The sequence below is a fragment of the Rhamphochromis sp. 'chilingali' genome (assembly GCF_963969265.1).
Source record: "Rhamphochromis sp. 'chilingali' genome assembly, chromosome: 20".
In the NCBI taxonomy this organism is placed as follows: Eukaryota; Metazoa; Chordata; class Actinopteri; order Cichliformes; family Cichlidae; genus Rhamphochromis; species Rhamphochromis sp. 'chilingali'.
Genome location: NC_137947.1, coordinates 1055498 through 1075943, shown reverse-complemented (window position 1 = coordinate 1075943; position 20446 = coordinate 1055498). Strand labels below are relative to the sequence as shown.

At 45.0% G+C, this 20446-nt stretch overlaps 1 protein-coding gene across 6 annotated transcripts; it reads right to left on the bottom strand.

Moving 5' to 3' along the window:
- Positions 1-326: 326 nt before the first annotated feature.
- Positions 327-20426, bottom strand: nvl (nuclear VCP like). 6 transcript variants are annotated; one of them, XM_080868552.1, is made up of 24 exons: positions 20291-20426; positions 19213-19285; positions 18834-18904; positions 17677-17729; positions 17311-17401; positions 17172-17226; positions 15845-16048; positions 12128-12239; positions 11634-11704; positions 11339-11473; positions 11071-11172; positions 10623-10740; positions 10329-10473; positions 9370-9658; positions 8620-8841; positions 8350-8454; positions 7957-8019; positions 7588-7707; positions 3569-3668; positions 2865-2971; positions 2563-2639; positions 2329-2420; positions 1684-1781; positions 327-488 (listed from the first exon to the last, which is right to left on the bottom strand). In XM_080868552.1, the coding sequence occupies exons 2-24, from the start codon at positions 19267-19269 to the stop codon at positions 447-449; spliced, it is 2529 nt and encodes an 842-aa protein (XP_080724678.1). In that variant the 5' UTR covers positions 19270-19285; positions 20291-20426; the 3' UTR covers positions 327-446. The 6 variants fall into 6 exon arrangements, with proteins under 6 accessions (XP_080724678.1, XP_080724676.1, XP_080724679.1 ...); XM_080868550.1 differs by lacking the exon at positions 20291-20426 and adding an exon at positions 19960-20135; XM_080868553.1 differs by lacking the exon at positions 20291-20426 and adding an exon at positions 19960-20135 and having other exon boundaries at positions 15851-16048.
- Between the last annotated feature and the right edge of the window lie 20 nt (positions 20427-20446).

Sequence of the window (20446 nt, the reverse complement as noted above, 5' to 3'; positions counted from 1 at the left end):
AAAATGAATGTATTAACCTTTTGAGTTGAAGAACCCCTTAGTGTGGGTGTCCTGGGCTGGCACGTTCAGCATTAACCTGACACATTTTACAGTTTTATGTTGAATACAGAATGTTTAAAGGCTTCCCTGTTAAATTCATTTGCAACCCCCCCCCACCTTTTTCTACAATATAATTTATAGCGATGCAGTAGTAAGTACTCCTCTGCCTTGTAGTAATCAGAGCTGTGCTGCTGCGTTTAGTCGGCACCCACGCTGTTGCATTTTTAAGCCTCTCAGCTCGTTTTTCAAAGACAAAGCAGCGGCTCGTAGAGTCGGTGTGCTCCAGCTGAAAGAACACGTGCAAGTCGCGTCTGTCAAACTTTAATAGAAAAGTATTATACCTGTATATACACTACAATATTATTCAATCACTTGTGAGTGGGGCTGATGTTTTCTTGGTCTGGCAGTCATCTGAGGGACTCTCTCAGCTGCTCATATATCCTCTGGTCCTACACAAGGAACACACACACAGTCAGTGCACGTTTGTGGTTTTCACACAGAAACAAAAGTTGAACAGCTCGTCTCCGTTTCTCTGTCACTCACTCAGTCCACACTTATTTTAAACAGTTACCTGAGTAATGATCACATTGACATTCGGTTTGTAGGTTAGTACTGCAGAGTTTTTTGGCATGCAGTGTTCAGCGTGACGAGTCAGACCGGTTCAGGTAGGTTGCGGGACTGTGACTGAGGCCAGTTCAGTCTGCTGTGACAAACACTTCTTATCAGCAGCATGTGGAATGCTGCCAGAGTAATGGACTCTGGCAGCATGAGTTATGGGGAGAGAGAGGAGCGCTGGCAGTCAACTATGAGGTGTGATAAGACTGGCAGCTGCCTCTCCCTGACCTGCTTTTTTTACACACACATTTTATTTCTATCTATCTATATATATATTAGAGGTGGGAATCACCATACATCCCACGATACGATATTATCACAATACTTAACGCACGATACGATATTATTGCAATTTTTTAAAATATTTTGCGATATTCAGATTCTGTACATAAAGGTAAACTTTATCAATATTCATTTTATCTAATATCAAAGTCTCGCACTCAGTTCAGTTTTATTGTTGACAAACTGAACGGTTTGTATTACAGTCTAGTCCAACTTAACTGAATGCAACCATCTGGTACAATTATAGCTATTCTGAACTATGCAATTTATGAAAACTATGCAGCCCCTGAAGAATTTGAAAGTAAATTAAAACAAAATATAATTTTACATTAAATAAAAAAGTTTTAAACTTAATTAAAATAAAACATGTCTTAAAGTTAAACACATTTGGGGAGTGAAGGAATGTCAGGATTGTTGCTCAGAAAAGGATCAACATGCTCTGAAGTCAGAGCACAAAAACTTTTTTTGTAACAAAATATCGATTTCTGCTGTCCCTGTATCGATACAAAATATCACGATACTACACAGTACGTACCTACATACAGGCAAATTTCATATAAATAAAAATCACAGGCCACATGGTGTTGTTGATATGTATTGACTCTAAGACCTAATCACTTAAAAAAACATATATCATGGTATGTTAACCTTTTGTCACCACTGTACTTGCAGGACACGTCTGAGAATTTGGATCCATCTAGATCCTGATTGAAAATACATTCCCAAAATGTGACCATGCTTTATTACCTTTGTGGACACAGACGGTCGGACCTTCCCGAAGGCATCCTCAAAGTTGTGCTTGCTCACTCTGATGTCAGCAGCAGAGCCAGACGAATGTGTGTGGCCTGTGTGGAGCGTAGAGGCGAACAGAATGGACATGCATGAGTGTAATTAGCTAGTTTCAGTGCAACTGTGAATCGTGTTTTACTTTTTGATAGCACAACAATCGTTAGCTGTACTAAAGAGGAAACAGAAATCAATAGAAAGAAGAGGGAATACAGGTGCTATGATTGTTTCTTCTTTACGTTTATAAATCACTAAAAATAATCTTCAGTGAAAACCCAGGTAGGTCTCGGTTGCACCTCGTAGGCCAGCTTATTGTTGTTATTTGAGTTGGAATATGAAAGTTTGATATACTGCATACAGTGTTCTCTTGTATATGTTATTGTAGGGTCAATATTAAAGCGCTTTGAGGCGACTGTTGCTGTGATTTGGTGTAATATTAACAAAACTGAACTGAATTAAACTGAGTCCATGCACTAACTAGACCGTAACGTGCTAAAGTAAAGTGAAACCATGGGAATGTGTTTGGTGACTACCTGCAGACCCACAGGAGGACTACAGCTGTGGAGCTAAACACTGTGCAGGCATGCAGAGGACGAGTTCAGTTACCAGGAGATGCAGCCGAGGAAGGCTGGGACTTCAGGTAGGTCCTCAGGGCATTAAGAGACGCCTCCCTCACCAATGCAGTCAGGTCAGCTCCACTACGTCAAAACACACACACACCTTTAGTGTGGATCAGATTTCACTCTTTTCAGTGCTGTTTATGTGTCAGTGCAGTTTGAACACTGCAAGCTAGAACAGAAGGCTTTGCAGCCACACTGCTGCTTCACGGCTCAAACCTACCTGAAGCCATCGCAGCGCTTATCTCGTGCAATCTCTTCAAGGCTGACATCCTGCTCCAGCTGAGGTCTGGTCCCCCCCTAAACATGGAGCAGTGAAGTTGATCAACAGCTTTTCTATAATGTCCTTAATCAGCAGTATGTGGCAGGATATTTTCAGTGTCAGCTAGATTTTAAAATACAGTCATCAGTGCACCAACATAACTGTTTAATGTGTTTGTTTCCCCTTTGTTCTCTATTTGATAGTATACAATATATAATGCACACTTTTTCATTTCATCTGAATAGAAACGGTCCATTTCCTACTTTAGTGATTGTATGCAGGATAGTATGGCGGTCTGCTGGTGGTGGCAGACCCACATACAAGGTTTTATCCAGACGGCCTGGTCTCAGTACAGCAGGGTCGATGATATCTGGTGATAAAACAGAACATTGTAACAGTAAAAACCTGCCATTTCAAATCATTTAAAGAAGAATGTGCTCAAAGTATTCTTTTTAACCTAAATCCGCTTCCTGTTCCATGCATCTAACTTCCCAAATTCTACAGACACTTTAACTTTGTCATCAGTAAATGTCCTCAGCAAAACCCATTTTCAGTCTCCAGTTACTCTATATGAGCAAAAGTCCTCGGCCACACCTGTTACTCTTTGGATTTAGTAGTTTTCAGTCCCATTGTGTAGAGTCCAGTCATGCAGCTGCCTTTACAAGCCTTTGTGAAAGAATGGGTTATTCTCAATGAAATAAGGTGGCACTGTAATACTGTAAGATTTTCTCTCTCCTCGATATTCCACATTCAGCTGACATCTAGTGGAAGCAACAGCATTGCTTAAACATACTGAAAAACAGAAGCAACTCAAAGTGGTGGACACGTACGGCGGTGCACAGCGCTCTGCCGAGCTCCTTTAGTTTAAACATCAACACACAAACAGTGAACCAGGAGCTTCACAGCCTGGGTTTCCATGGCCAAGCAGCTCCTTGAGGCGTGCTGTTATGGTAATACGTCTCCATACCTGGTCTGTTAGTGGCAGCCATGATGAAGACCTGCCGTCGACTCTCCAAGCCGTCCATCTCTGTAAGCAGCTGGTTGACGACCCGCACACTGGCTCCTGACTGAACACAAACAAAGACAGTTCACGCCTGCTGTGGGGGGGCGGTTGTTTTTTTAGATTTTCTCCCCCTTTCTCTTCCTGCCTCTCAGTGCTGGCATTGGCATGTTGCACATTGTGAGATTATTCTGTTATTATATGTTATCTTATATATGTAGTTAAAGTAGTTGAATTATGATAACAGCTGTAGGTCATATATTATCCTTTAGTTTAGATGGTGTGCTGTGTATGTAGTCTAGTTCTCATTATACTTTTGAGTTAACAGAACATATTCACTAGGGGTGCAACGATATTCGTATCGATATTGAACCGTTCGATACAGTGCTTTCGGTTTGGTACGCATATGTATCGAACAATACAACATTTGTAATTTATTTTATCAACTTTCCTTCTGACGATGCTGTCTGTGTTGAGCGCTCAGTGAATCTGTGTTCGACTACTCCGCCTAGGCTCGACAGTGCAGCCTAGGCGGAGTAGTCGAACGCAGATTCACTGAGCGCTCAACACAGACAGCATAGTCAGAAGGAAGAGCGCAGGGCAAGCTAGCGAGACAGAAGTTAAGCTCTCCTTGTAACATGGACCTCCCCCACCCTCATTCAGATCTGGCGTTTGGAATTATTTTGGTTTTCATGTGACGTATGACCCTGAAGGTAAGCGAGTCATGGACTAAAGTAAAACAGTATGTTGGATGTGCCATGCAATGCTCAATTACATGGGTGGGAACTAGTGTGTTAGCGCAGTCTAGCCCCATGCACGGGGCGATCTGCGGTAGCTCGTTAACGGAGATTTGCCGTGTTGTGGCGTTAAGGTCATTTCAACGAGATTAACCTGAAAGCACTAGTGGGAACACAACGAATATGACTGCACATTTACACCGACATCATCCTAGTGCAAAGACAAAAACAACAAGCATGCTACTAACTTTAGCCGAGTCATTTAGACAGCTGTTAGCACATGATTCAATCAATCAATCAATCTTTATTTATAAAGCACTTTTCATACAGAAAAAATGTAGCACAAAGTGCTTTACATAGTTAAAAGCAGCCCACCCCACCCTCCAACTCACTCCCCACACTCTCAATACACATATATCCCCCCACCCCCACCCACACACACATACACACACGCGCACACTTAAAGAGTAAAAATTGGGCTGGGCTCGCATGAGCCAAGTGAGGAAACATTATAACAGAGAGCCGTCTGCACCGGGAGCCGGTCACAGACCGCAGCCTCCGGGCTGGGCACACAGCAGGAGGGAGGCCAAGGAGCCCCCCAACCAGGCTGAGAGGACCCCAGAGACCCAGCAGCCACGGTCAATAACAGCCCCGGTGCAGAGAGCGCCCTCCGAGGAAACACTGGAGATATGACGCAATACGATATATACAGGGTAAAATGATAAAATAAATAAGAACAGGATACAATATAAATATAAATATAAATAGAGTAAGAAGATTAAAAAATGAATAAGAATAAAATCAAAAAATATTAGGTAAATCCTAAATTAATAATAGAATAACAGGATAGAATAAATAAGCATAAAAAATAAATAAACGCTAAGTAAAAGCTAAATTAAAAAGGTGGGTCTTGAGCCTGTTCTTAAAAACATGTACGTTCTCTGCGGCCCTGAGCTCCTCCGGCAGGCTGTTCCACAGACGAGGACCATACCACTGAAAAGCTGCCTCTCCGTGAGTATGTGTCCTGACTTTAGGGACAATCAAAAGGCCAGTACCAGAGGACCTCAGGGTCCGCGAGGGTTCGTATGGTAAAAGCAGATCTGAGAGATAAGAAGGCCCAAGACCATTAAGACATTTAAAAACCAATAAAAGAACTTTAAAATCGATCCTGAAACACACGGGGAGCCAGTGCAGCGATTCTAAAACCGGTGTAATGTGGGCCCGCCCTCTGGTCTTCGTCAGCACACGAGCTGCCGAGTTTTGCAAGAGTTGTAAAGTTGAAATATTCTTCTTAGGAAGACCAGAGAGCAGGGCATTACAGTAATCAATGCGACTGGTAATAAAAGCATGCATCAGCATCTCCGTGTTGGCCCGAGAGAGAATAGGGCGGACTCTGGCTATATTTTTTAGATGATAAAATCCAATTTTGGTTACATGTTTAACATGTGGGATAAAACCAAGCTCAGAGTCAAAAATAACATTCTCCTTATGCTGCTGAGAATATAGCCCAGAAGAAGCGTATAGTATAGCTTTTATTTTGGAAAGAGCCATTTCTCTGTAACAAACTCTTTTCCAAAGATGAGTGATTCCTCAATCAGATACAGGGCTCGCAATATCGCTAGCCCGACGTCCCGGAGCTAGCGATTTTTTCAGTCGGGCTACCAAAATCTATCTCTGCCCTGCCCGTCGGGCTATTGTAGGAAAAATATATGTCAATGCTTTTGCATTCTTTCAGAAATGTAGCTGGGTAATTATGTCATTGGCATCGGTGAGCCACTGTCAATATGTGACATATTGAAGTCGCGTTTGAATTTGCGCTTGTTTTTTTGCTTTCACTTTGCAATCGCGCGAACTGTGTATAGAGAGCGACAGCACTGATCTGTGAGTGATGATAATTTGTGCACCAATTCCTCTGACATCGTCTTATTAATCGTTAGCTTACTATGCAAACATGACAAGTGAAATCTCCCGCAGCTTAAACATGTGAGAGGTTGATCGCGCAGAGAATCGCTGAGCTTATGTGAGTGCGCGTGTAAAAGCATTTCAGTTCTGCTGAGCCAAATAAGACAGGTCAGGGTGAAGAAGTGACAGCCAAAGAAAAGCTTACCACAAAACGGAGAAGTTATGACAAATCAGACTATAAGGCAAAAAGAAAGTGCAGCTTTATGGTTTCATGGACAAAAGAATTTCTGTGGCTGCGATATGACGAGCTAAATAACCAGGGCTGCACATAAGTGGTCCGCAGGTGCGCATTCGCTGTCAAAATAAAAAACACGCACAAGGGTTAGGGTTAAATTTAAAAACTGTACTTTTGAGTTAAAATATATATTTATAATTTTAATAAATGACAAATTAAAAAGGCATGAACATTTTTTTGTATCGAAAAAATATCGAACCGTGACACCAAAGTATCGAACCGAACCGTGAATTTTGTGTATCGTTGCACCCCTAATATTCACTTATTAGTTCATTAGATAAGTGTGCATCACTCTGTATCCTTGATCTGCTGGGAATGTGTTACACTGTTTTCTTGACATGCTTTATTGTTGAATCATAAAAAGAAGGTTGTAAGCAGGAGACTCTGTGTATAAGACAGGGGAGATGGACCACATTCCAGACCCCCACCTTACAGAGAGCAGAAAGACAGGGAGCCGAGGTCATAACTTAGGCGCCGTATGAGAGAAAGAATGTGAATGTTTGGGCTTTTACGACTAGGTGGGGGCCACTAGCGGCTATAAGAAGCTTAGTAGCCCGTCACCAGTTTGAGACTTGCGGTGACCCTCTTCAGGCATGTCTCCCCATCATGATGGTCCTTATGCTCTTAAGTGTTGAATTGTATGGAAATAAAGTATTGTTGATTGAGCATAAATACACCGAGTACTGTCCTTCCTTCAGCCCAAAGATTCAAAGAATTGGGAGATTTCAACAACATGCACATGTGAATAATAACAGAAATTCATAGATAAATACATAAAAGGGAAGATGAGCCCACAGAGGTATTAAAAACGAAGTGCTTGTCCTGCTTGGTGCAGCGTTTGATACTGTCAACCACGGTATGTTACTACAGAGAGACACACTGGCTGTGAAAGGAAATGGCCTGCATTGGTTTGAATAACATCTGACAGATATGTAAATGGGGAGTCTTCTTAACCACAAGTCATGGAGTTCCACAGGGCTTTGTGTGTCTAATGGGAACATACAGTTTAAATGAAATCACACTTTCCTGACATGCTAACATTATGATCTTACCTCGTGGCCTGAGCGGCGTGGACACAGTGCGTCGATCTCGTCAAAGAAGATCACACAAGGAGCAGAGTTGCGTCCTCTTTGGAAGACCTGTCTGACAGCCCGCTCGCTCTCTCCCACATACTGCAAACACAGAGCACAAGTCAGCTCTGAGGTCGACACAGACGGTCGACTTTTATTCAGCACAATTATAAAGAAATCAACAGAAATGAGAATCCAGATATGCAGATAATATGCAGGCATGTGTGGCTGGTGGTTCGGGACAAACCCTCAGAGGCATGTTTCTTGGCTCTGCTACGACTCTCCAAAACAATGCAGCAATGCACAGGCTGAGGCCAGCACAGCAGCATGCTCTCCAGCTCAGTGACTTACCATGTTGAGCAGCTCTGGTCCTTTGACAGAGATGAAGTTGAGGCCTGACTCGTTGGCTACGGCCTGCCAGGAAAGAGAATAGAAGCATTCAGTGAGGCACGCTGAGAAAATGAGCAGCATGACAGAGCCAAGTTAGCCATAGGCCTTATGCTAAGTTAAGTGTGTTTGTCCAGTCTCCACAGAGACGTGTGACTGATACTGACAGTGACCCTACTTCATCCTCAGAAAGAGACCGAATGTCCTGATTTACTTCATATTAAAGTTACATATAAAATAAATAAATGATAATCGATTTGGTTTGAACATGTTTAAAATTCATCACTCAGATTTTCATAACTATGCTGTGCTATGAAAACAGATGATGCTCGTGTATGTGTCGGTGGGCGGGACAACCTTGGCCAGCAGGGTTTTTCCACATCCTGGAGGTCCAGCCAGCAGCACCCCAGACGGAGCGCTCAGCCCCAGAGCTCTGAACTGCTCTGGAGAACGCACTGGAGCCTGCAGGGCACACACGGCTGTGTTATCTGTGCTAACACTGATCAGAGACGAGTGAGGCTGAACCAGCTCAAACACAGGTAACGTGTGAGAGAACAGAGGACAGTAGTATAATAAAAGACAATAAAATAAAAGGGTCATGGCTTATTCTGAAATCCATGTGTTTACCAGTATAGCCATGGTGAGCTCCTCTCGGACATCCTGCAGCGCTCCCACATCTTCCCAGGTGACATCAGGCACTGTGGCAAATCCTTCCCTCTTAGCTGAGGGCTGCACACTAGCCAGAGAGAGCTGGAAATCTGACATGAGAATGGACAAGCCAGCCAGCTTCTCCTCTGATAGGGTCTCTGTGCTCTTCAGCAGGCACAGCACGCTCCACAGCTCCCCCTGCTGGACGCAGCACATAACACGTCAGGGCAACGCAGAGGCAGGAAATCCCGTCGAGTCGTTTTGCATTCAAATGCAGCACAACAGAGTGAGTGTGGCATCTCCACAAAAACAGGGCAGCGACGCGTACACGTGCTGTGGTTGAAGCAGCACCAACATATTTAACAGCCTGCCACACTGAAGGTGTGTCTGCTGTGTGATATGAGCCATACAGATCTGTGTGCGCCGCTCGCCTCAGTTTGGCTCTAATCTATGTCAAGTTCAAACTTCTTAAGTGAGTATTTCTGTAAAACATGCAAAGATCTGTGTTCGTGCTCTGAGAACAGCAGTTCTGTTAGCCCGAGTCATCCAAACATGAGCAGTAACGACAGCTTTAACAGCACCTGCAGGCATCTCTCACTCTGATCTCATATACTAACACTGACAAGAGCTCATAAGAAAAACAAATAAGCAGCAAGTCTGTAGTCCTCATTATTTAAGAACGATCATCGTGCTGAGTAACGTTTGAGACCGTCCCGGAGCTCCTCGTACCTGCTGATGATTCTGTCCCGGCTCCTCCTGAGGCACGGGGTTGGCGTCGGTCGCTTGTTGTTGTTCTGACGTGACGTCTGTCAAAGCTAACGGTTCTTTAGCAGATGTCTGGCTTTGGCTGTGCGGAGGCCCCCTCGTTTCCAGCAGCACCCTGTTTACAGCACTCATGGCAGCTTCGCGGCACAAAGCCATGAGGTCAGCACCCACGTAGCCTGGGGTGAGTCGGGCCAGCTGCTGGTAATCAAAGTCCTCTGGCAGCTTCAGCTTTCGACATAACGTCCTCAAGATCCTGGGAGAGTAACAAACACGTTCAAACTGTGTACTCGTGAGCCGAGCGAGAGACTGCTGTGGTAAATACCCAAAAGTGTCAACAATCCCTGCTCCACAAACGGGCACGGTGCTGATCGTCCACCTGCCCAACACTTTGCTTTAGGTCTCAGCATCCTCTGAGCATCTCATCGCCATCTGTGATGGACATGTTATTCAAATCACGACCCCTTCCTTCAGTATCACCTCATCTTTCTGCCACAGAACTGGAGTTCGTGGTGTGATTCAGTTCTGCTCTGCTTTCCACAGAGGTCGCACGTATGCTTCCCTGTTTTTTCAGGACGATACAGGTCAGCATACGCAGCGTATTAAGGAAACCTTGCTTCACATTCCTGCTCTGTTGTTAGCTAATATCGATCAGGCTGCCTGTGATGTGTTCACGTCACTGTTAGATCCCTGACACTGCCTCTGTCACCTCTATTTTCTTTTACTTGGAACCCAAAGTGACCCAAGTGTTTCCCAATAACAGAGAGAACCTCGAGTAGGGAAGGTGCTGTTCCTTTAATTTCTCACCCATTCCCGCCCTGATGGCCTTTGGCTACCAGTCAAGAAAGTACAAAAGGTAAACGTGAAATGTTGACACGAAGCACAACTGAAACACCAATTTGTCCGTCTAGTTGTGTGTAGCTGACCTGAGACGTGCCGCTTCATCTGGGATACCCATGCAGATCTCTCTGTCAAAGCGGCCGGCTCTGCGGAGGGCGGGGTCCAGGGAGTCTGGTCTGTTGGTGGCACCGACGACCAGGAGCTGAGCCGGAACTGCCAGACTATTCAGATCTGTCAGGCAGAGTGCAAAAAAACGTGACGGCGCTGGCGAAAGCCGAGGTGTGGTGTTAATGAACACGAGCGTTCCGGTGCGACGAGCCTGATAAGTGCTTATGTTTGTGAGTCTGCTTGTATTTCCACAAGAGAATTGCATGTCATACCATCCATGCAGGTTAGCAGCTGGGCTACAATCCTCCTCTCCATATCTTTAGAGGCCACCTCTCTTTTAGGGGTGATGGCATCTATCTCATCTATGAAGAGGATACACGGAGCTGAACTCTGCAAGGGAGGAAGAGAAACTACATTCGCTTTACATTGTTACAGTCACGCCACAGGTCTCATGCTTATTCATGCACCGCCTTGATCTCTATACAAGTTTTTAACCACATTCAAAGAGGACTTTCTCTGACACCATAACACGTCTGCACCCGTGAGCCTGCAGCTCCATCAAACCATCTAAACTTAGAGCGTTGCTGCGGCTTTGAGGATCAGCTGCGTTCGACTGCCTGTCAATCACCAGCACGCTGCTAAAATAAGGTGCGGGCTCAGGAGCGAGCTGGACACTTCTGGAACGATTGGAAGTAAAAGTGGAAAAAAAGCAGTATTAACCACAGCGAGGTCAAACAGCTCCCTGAGCTTCTGTTCAGACTCCCCGGACACTCCGGACACCAGCTCTGGAGCAGAAACCTTCAACATGGGCAGGTGCATCTCCTGAAACACACAATCACAGCTTATTTAAGTGCACAACACCTTCATGGACGTCACCCATACTCAGACCCTGTTAGAGAAGTAGCAGCACTTTGTTGCCAAAACGTGATGAAACCAGGCTGAAAGGATGCCGAGGTGCATCTCTATATATGAATTGTCCAGCACTCACCCCAGCCACAGCCTGGGCCAGCAGGGTCTTTCCACAACCAGGTGGTCCATGCAGCAGAAAGCCCCTCGGAGGAACCATTCCCAGCTGCTGGTACACCTCTGGGTGTCGCATGTGTATGAGCAGCTTACACACTTCCTGCAGCAATGTTTTTTATAGAAATGAGTGAACACCAGCTGGACAATTTCATGTGCAGTCAACACATTCTTCATTTACGCCGTGCTGTGTTACAGCAATGCACTTTAATCAAAGAAGCTAATGTAGCTACAGACAAGGCAGCAAGGACGACGGTACTAACCACTAACGTCTCTTCATTTCCTCCAACATCTTCAAACTTCAAAGTGGGGTAGTGCAGCTCGGGCGACTTTGCTAAAGAATCATTCATAGAGAAAATGACTGCAAAGAAACAGACGCTGACAACCACTGCAGTGAAGTCTTATACTAACAGACGTATTGGAACTGAAGTGAAACACATGCCTTATTTATAGAATTAGAAATAAGGGGTCAAAAATGTTTGCATGCAAGTTTTTCTGCAAGGCTGAAAATGTTGTGGGGGGTGGAGCTGAACCCTTTTAAAGTGGAGCCAGATATCGTCTGAGACGTACCTTAGCTCCCACCCACTGCACGAGGTGCATGCTCAGTGAGGCACGGCGATTACCCATAATGCATCTCTGAACAGCACAGCAAATTATTCCCGCCTGTGGATGCCTCTCTTTACAATCGCTCCATCTAATGCACAGGAAGCACTGCAGTAGCTGTATGATCGCACTGACAAACTACACAAAGCGGTACCTTTCTTGTTGAGCGTGTGTGTCTCTGTGGTTTCAGGACTTCTTTCAGCAGTCTTTCTCCTTTTTTTGGACTTCTTGTGAGACCTGTCCCCCTCCAGAATGGACACGTCAGTCTGTTTGTGACAGGCGAGGAGGCCATGTAACGTGAACATAGGACATAAATACTGATCAAAATACCGTCTCTTTTTGCATATGTGTCACAGTTACATGTTTCATGTCATCAAATGTTAATATGACACAACTGTGGACTTCATCTATTAATGGGGAAAAGCTAGCCAAGTCTACCGTGGCCTGTGTGAGGAAGTAATTGCCCCCCTCATGAAACGCTGCGTCCAACCACAGTTCAGCTTCGCCACACGCAGGCTTACTGTCAGACATGCTCAAGAAATCAGCTACATGTTAGGTGATTTCTTATCAAGTCCTTTATTTGAGAAAATGAAGTAAACTAAAAGAGCTAAAAAAAGGAACACGTCATTATGATCTAAAGAACCTGCTGGAAGACAAAACACTGCCGTGTCTGGAAAGGATGGATACCGAGCCGTTTCTAAGGCTGGGACTCCAGAAAACCAGGAAACAAGGGGAAGAAAACTGTGGAGAGCTGAAGGTGAAAACCATTGCTGACCAAAACAACACAAAGACTGGAAGCTTGAGTCACGTTACATATGAGAGCAAACTAACACAGCATTTCATACCAGCAGTCAGACACAGTGGTGCTGCTTCAAGCCTGGATAGTCCATAGATTTGTCTCTCTACCAGAAAATCTTGAAGGAGAATGTCAGGCCATCAGTTTATGACCCGACAAGAGCACTCGGGTTACGCAGCAGGAAAATAACCCAACACACGGCATCAAGTGCACCTCTGACTGGCTCAAAGAAGCAACGAACAAAGTCGGGCCTAAATCTGATTGAGATGCTTTGGCATGGACAGTGCTCCAGTGTGGCTGAACTTGGGTCAAAGTGGGGCAAAGCTTCACCACAGAGATGTGAAAGACTCACTGCCAGTGCTTGATGGCAGTTCTTGCAGCCAAGGGTTAGTTTTAGGGGCAATTACTTTCCCACACATGGCCAGGTAGGTCTGGATAACGTCTTTCCCTCAATGGATGAAACAAACATTTCAAATGTGTAACTCAGGTTATCTTTGATATTAACATTTATTTGGTGATTGAAACCTTCAAGTGGGACAAATATGTAAACAACCGAAGGAAGGTTAGTGATTCTGGCTGCTCCCAGTCTGTAAGTTCCACACCAGTGCCAAATTGCTCTCTGATGGAGTATGAATGTACTTCCATACAGAAAGAAAAAGGTGAAGGAGGCATGTTGTCTAAAGTGCTCAGGTAGAGACAAAAGCACTATAAAAGAAGCAGTGCCGTTCAACAGCTTCTTGTCCGTGACCCATTTTCTCACCACCTTTGATTGCACACTTCACTTTTGAGCCACAGTGACCGTCTCAGTGTCACTATGATATCATGTATGTATTTATCCATTTCCATATTCAAACGGTCTTCACTCCTGTGGAGACCTGTTGCTTCGTCCTTGGACCTCAGACACTATTATTAATTTTTTCCTCGTTTCTTGCCTTGGCCACTGCTTTCTCCGCTTCACTTGGAGGTAAACGCGTTTCCTTCAAGAGGAAAATTGGAGCTAGTGCCCGTGAACTGTATGAGACTGTTTAGAACTAATGGCCTTGTGCAATTCTGATTCACTCACACGTGATGGTGAGAACAAAATAGGCCAGAATCACCTTTCATACATGCAGCAGTGATTTTGCATGCAAACTCATTTTTTGCGCAGGGTAAGAACAATTCCACGTGAATGTGAGTAAATCAGGCCCAACGTCCTTTGGGCAGAGGACAACAAAGAGCGGCAAACACAGCATATCAGCACAGAGTACAATGGCAGAGCTGCCACACCTTGATAAATGGTATCCAAGTAATACTTTTTTACTCCATTTGAGAACTCAAAGCACTTTCTAGTATGATCCTCATTCACATACCTTTTCTATACTTAAGCACTTCAATATAACATTCCCATTTCAGTGAATGCACTGGTGCAACTGAGAATTCAGTGAGGACTAGGGCTGCCACGATTTGTCGACTAGTCACGATTATGTCGACTATCAAAATCATCACGACTGATTTAATAGTCGACGCGTCGTTTGAAGCTTTGTAAGATCACAAAAGACGCAGGAATAAGTAGCAGGATTTAAGAGTGTAATAACGGACTGAAACAGAAGATGGCAGCATTGCATGTACAAGGATGTCAGCTACCGTTAAACCCCGAAGAAGAAGAAGAAGCAGCTGTGTCCCAGAATTCATAGCGCGGCCCAGCTCAGTTTCCAACAATGGCAGCAGCTAGTTAGTTTTAATGTTACTCTTATTATTCTTTCTGGGTCAGAAAATAAACGCTTAACATATTTTCAGGCGAGAATGTAGCTGTGTAAACCTCAAATATCGGCTCAGTTTATCAGGACACCGCATATTTTCAAAAGCGCTCCGACGTTTTCGGAGATGTCTGTTACCCACTGGCTCGTTAGTGAGCCGGGGGCAAGGTCACTAGCGCCGTGAGAACACCGGACTCCCCGCAAATCGTTTTCAAACCCACCGCCGTCTTTCACTACTCAGGTTAAACATATATATGAGTCACTTAGATAAATTAAAAATGTTATTGTTTGGCTTTTTTAGTATTTTATTTGTTCCTGAGTAAATCGGTTTGGCTGAGATTAAAGTTATAGTTTTTACACAGCTGAATAAACGTCAAGCAGACAGCTGATTATCAGAAGTGTGAGATGCTGGAGAATTTACTCCGGTGTCCTGTTATATTTTAGATAGCAAGGAGTTTATTAAACTTCACCGAAACAATCTGCAAACTTCATTAAAATTTAATAAACTATCATCTTGTCTTTATTTTTAGTTAGCACCTTAAACACTTAAAGCTGTAAGCTAATGATAGTTATATAAGAGCAGATGCTGCTGGTGCAATAAGCTGTAGTTTTACGTCCAATGGATGATGATCTGATTAGTCGACTAATCGCAAAAATAATCGGTGACTAGTCGACTATCAAAATGATCGTTTGTGGCAGCCCTAGTGAGGACCAAGAACACTTCCAGACTGGGGAGCCGGGGATGAACCCAGTCGGAGCTGGACCTCAGCCTGATTGAAATGCTGTGGCGGGACCTTAAGAGAAATGTGCATAAATGATAGTTTGCTGCCTGCAAACCTCCATGGACCGGGGGTGGCTGTGGCAGAGCAGATCAGCTACTGACTGGAAGGTTGGTGGTTCGATTCCTGGCTTCCCCAGTCTGCATGCCAAATACCTTTGGGCAAAATATTAACCCCAAATTGCTCTCCGATGCGTCCATCGGAGTGTGAATGTGTGTGAATGTTTATTAGTTGCACTTGTGTTTAGAAGTGCTTGAATGTGGCGTGTTGTATAGAGCGCTTTGAGTACTCCGGGAGAGTAAAGCGCTACATAAGAATCAGTCCATTTGCCATGGACTGAAGCGGAGTGGTTCAAAACTCCTCCACAGTGATGTGAGGGACTGAAATCATGCAGAGAAAGCTGACAGGCACAACCAGCACTTTTCTTATTGAAGCCAAACAACTTGCAATACTGACTGTGATGCAATTCCAAGCACCAAAGAGCACAACCACATCACATCTTAATGATTATCACACGACGCTTACTAGGGTTCATCTGTGCAGACATGTTAGTTACAGACATTTACTGGTTGTTTGGTCGGGTCGTCACAAAGGTCGATGATGGTGCTGCTCTTCTCGGGAGCTCTATCAATAAACCAGCCTCCTTTGGAGACCAGGGTCACTGAAGCCGAAGGCGGAGCAGTGGCTGTGCTGCGAGGACTGCTGGTAGCAGCGTTCCCTTTCCGGTACAGAGACGACAGAGAGCTGTTCATTTGGTTTGTGGGCTGTGACAGGGAGAAAAAGGTCATTAGCAAATTAGTGCTAAACCACACACGCACGCACACACACGCGCACGCACGCACACGCACACACGCGCGCACACACACACACGCACACACGCTGCCCCAAGAAGTTGATTCTGTTCATCTGGATGTTTTCGTCACTCATCAGGTGACGTCTTCAGTCTCAGCTGAACATTCGCACGGTGACTAACAACGGGCTGTGAGCTCAACTTCTTCATCATTAACATGTAAATCATGACCACTGACCATCGAACTATTGTTTCCTCTGCCTCCATAATGACATCTCAATAAAATCCAGGGTGTTCTGGATGTGGTGTTCAGAGCTGCAGCAGGTTGAGGATCGAAGCCAGAAACTTTGAGATGTTATAGGTGACAGAGTTACAGTCGGTCTTAAAGGTGCACCCTGTTAATGTGTCTTTGGTAAACCATTCAGCCTTGGTGCAGCTTGCGGTCAACAGCATCGTCTTGTTCTAACTGCTTCAGTCTATCCACTTCCTGGGTCTTCTTTCAGGGGCTCATAAGTATTTCTCATGATAGTCTTTCTGGTTGGTGCACCTACGCTTGACAGGATGCATGATACTGTTGTTGTCATTACTAAGGGATGCGAGTGCCTTCCTTTCCTCCATGCAGATGTTGGATGCTGGGCGCTTTGCATTGCTGGGACAAGTTGAAGCTTTTGTCCGCAGCAGCTCTACTTTGCCTCGGCGTCACAACAAAGTTTTCGCAGCTTTTGCGAGGATGTTTTTCTCCACTTTTTGCTACTCTCATCGAGAAGATCTCTGTCGGATCTCTTTTAATTTTAGCATGTCAAATCTGTCTCACCCGTTCACTGAGCAGCTGGTTCTGGGGCATTTTTGTTGCTGGGAAGCCTTAAATGAAGATTGCATTTGCAGACTTTTAGGAGTAATCCTGCTTTGTCTGCATCTGAATCTCAGGTGCAGCCATCAGTCGTGCTGTTTGCTCGTGCACATGTGCTAGCTTTAGGCAGTCCTTGCTAAAGTCGGTTAAAATTCTGTTCAGAGAAAAGAATCAACTTTTTGGGATTTCCTTACCTGGATGACTGAGCATCCACACACACACACACGCATCACTAATTAGTGCTTACAATGTTCTCATTACTGTCAGAAGCCTCCTCTGAGCTGCTGCTACCACTCTCGTCACTGTAAACACAGATTTAGAGCACATCAATTACACATTTAAAGAGCAGAAGAACAGCAGAGGACACAACAAGCAGAGGGCCTCACCCAGTGTCACGGTGGCTGTGCTTGGCTCTCTTAGCCAGGTGTTTGCTCTCCAGCTCGTTCAGCCCAGAATCCTTAATGACTGCTTCATACACTAGAAAAGCCATACATGTCAAACTGAGTGCACAATCATTAGGCTGTAACAGACACACACAAGCTGCAGAGGTCATCTGGGCTTTTGTCATATTGCTGCACGACAAGACTTCCTGTGATGGAAAACCTGAATGATCCTGCCTGTTTTTCATTAAAAAGGTTCAACATGATCATCCTTAACCAGCCTGCTGCTACAGTGGAATCATTCATCCTTCTTGTTCAATATCAATCGAGATGTGTCCAAACAGCAGAACCACACAGACCGTGCTCTCTTACCTTTCTCTACCTGGATCCTGAACGCCGTCTTGTTTCTTCTGCCATAGTCCATCCTAAAGACACAATAACTTCATGTCACCAGGACCAAAGCGGTGGAAGCACCTAAGGCCGACACGGACTCAGATTTATGTGCATTTTCAATTCTATCCCAGCCGTCCTTCACCTCATGCATGTAAAAGGAATGTAATTAAAAAGTGGTGAAGCTAATTAATATAACGGACTACCAGACACAGGAAAGACAACTGATTCACGCTTTCTGTGACAATAAACAATGGACTAATGATCAGATGTTTCTTCACTGATTTTCTCAACCCAAAGACGGAGTTTCCAGAGTCTTTGTACACCTTGTTCTGCTCTCCTCAGTGAGCTCAGTGGTGTGAAAGAGGAGGTACAACCCCTTTCAGTAGTAAGGTTTTCAGGCCATGATAAAAACAAAAAACAATCTGGTCTTTACCAAGTCTGAAAATGAAATAAAGAACCACATGTCATATTTCTTTTTAACAAAAATGAAGCCCGATGCAGCGAATAGGAAAAAAGCACGGCGTAACACTCTGACAGGGACGAGGGAGGTCAGCAGCAGCCAGGTGCTGATGAGCTGATCAGTGTGAACACAGCAGCACTCAGGTGTGTGTTAACACAATGCCAAGGTGGAAGGACATCAGCAATGATCTGCTGCCCATCGGTCTGACACAGGTTACAGGGTCATTTCAAACACATGCCTGCAAACCTCAGAGAACAGAACTTCATCCACAATGATGACAGAATGATGGAGAACACCTTTACTTCAGCTTATTGCTGCTGAAGGAACTCCAACAAGCTCCTTATGAGCACTGACCCCACTCTAAGACCCACTAAGGACCAGATTTGTCGAACTGACAAGTCCAGTGACCGTATGTGTCACTGTTATCAGTGTCTGTGAAAATGTGCTCATAAATTTCAGATATTAGCCAACCTCACAGATGCAGGTCTGCAGTGTGATGCATTAAAACCATGTCAGCCACTCAAGCATTAAAATAGAGCCGATTTAACACAGACAAAGAAGAGTCAACATGCAGGGCTTTTACACCACCACATATCTTCACTGGAACCAGCCGTGCAGATCTCAGCTTTGTGGAACAAGCTCGAGTGTCTTATTTGAGCCAGGACAGATGACTCGCCTGTACAGTTTCTGAAGGTCCAGGGCCATGGCTGACAGATCCACATATTCACTGCTGCTGGAGCCCAGATACTGAAAACACAGTTCAACATTCATGTAACCAAAGTGGTGGACACAAGGAAAATCACCAGGAAACATCATGAAATCCACTCGCTGGCATTATATTTATGGAACATCAATAGTTTTGACAGCTCGATGATGGCCACACAGTGTGAAGCAGTGCCAGGGTCTCTCTCACACACACACACACACACACACACACAGCAGATGCTCAAAGAACTCATGCAACACAAATGATGACATCATTGGTTTCAGTAACATGTAATCTGATTACTTTGTACTGGTCTTGGTCGCACTGGTGACTGAGGAGAGACACGTACCTGCTCAACTCTTTGTCTGAGGCGACCGTCCTGCCACCCGCCGCCGCGGCCCTTCATGCCTTCTCCGCGCCTGCTGCAGGACACACCCTCAGCTTTAGTAACCATGGTAACCACAGCGTCATTTTACACACCTTTTACAACAGAAAAGCACTGTGTCCAGCTTTCTGTGACAACTTACAACCACTATGTCCCCACGGCGCCTTTACTAGCCTCGTATTAAACTATGATACATCACATTTGCACCGAACTTCAAAGTCTTCATGTTATTGTTTTTCCAAGCCCGCTCAGCCCCTCACTGCGCCACTAATAACACCGGTGTTATTCATTGCTTTCTGTTAGGAGCATCATTTCTCCAATTTCTTTATTTGGACAATTTTCTACACAGTTTGCAGCAGAAATCAGATTTTTCACTCAGCAGCAAACAAAAGCTCTGGGACAGACGGTGGCCTGGCTCTTATTGTTTCTTTCCTTCACCATCTTCAAGCATCCCAGAAGGAACTCCTGTTCATCTGCAAGTGCCGTTTCATCTCATCTCTATGATTTCTTCAGCACATCCAGGTGATCAGAAGCGACTCTGTGACAGCGGCATTCATCAGGCAGGGACGGCTAGAAAACAAGAGCTGTGAGTGTGGGCACAGCTGTACGGCCACTCGCGTGTTTTTAAGCACCCACGTATGAAAGAGGCACAGACTCAAGCGTAGCGGACCAAACAAAAGTCTAAACGGCTCCTGCAAAAACGTGACTCACGATCAAAGTAGTGGAGGGCGCTCCTGTTCGCGGGCTTTAAAGGGTGGATGTCCGGCTTGTATCAGCTGGACGGCATTAAAACACAACCCCGTCACCACGCGGTTTCTCACGCGTGGCTTTTACAGGCACGGGGAAACAGCCTTACCACCAACACGAGTGCGACACACAGTTATCCCGGAAACGAAAATGATCACATCCGGGTGATTATTTTCAAAATAAAACAGCCTTTCTTGAGATTTGGGAAACATCAGAACACACCGGTACGTTTTGCGATGTAGTTTGAAAAGCTCGAAATATGAATTTGTCATAAAGAAAATGAGTTGACCGTTACTTCAGCACTCCCGACACCGAACACGTCCTCGTATCAGTGAGAAGCAGCAGTCCAAACCGCGTGGTTCCTGGCCCCGGGGAAGCTGTAGTGTGAGACAGTAGTCGGCGGGCACGGTGGCTCCCAGTCTGCCGCTCTGTGCCGCACACGGCGTGAGGA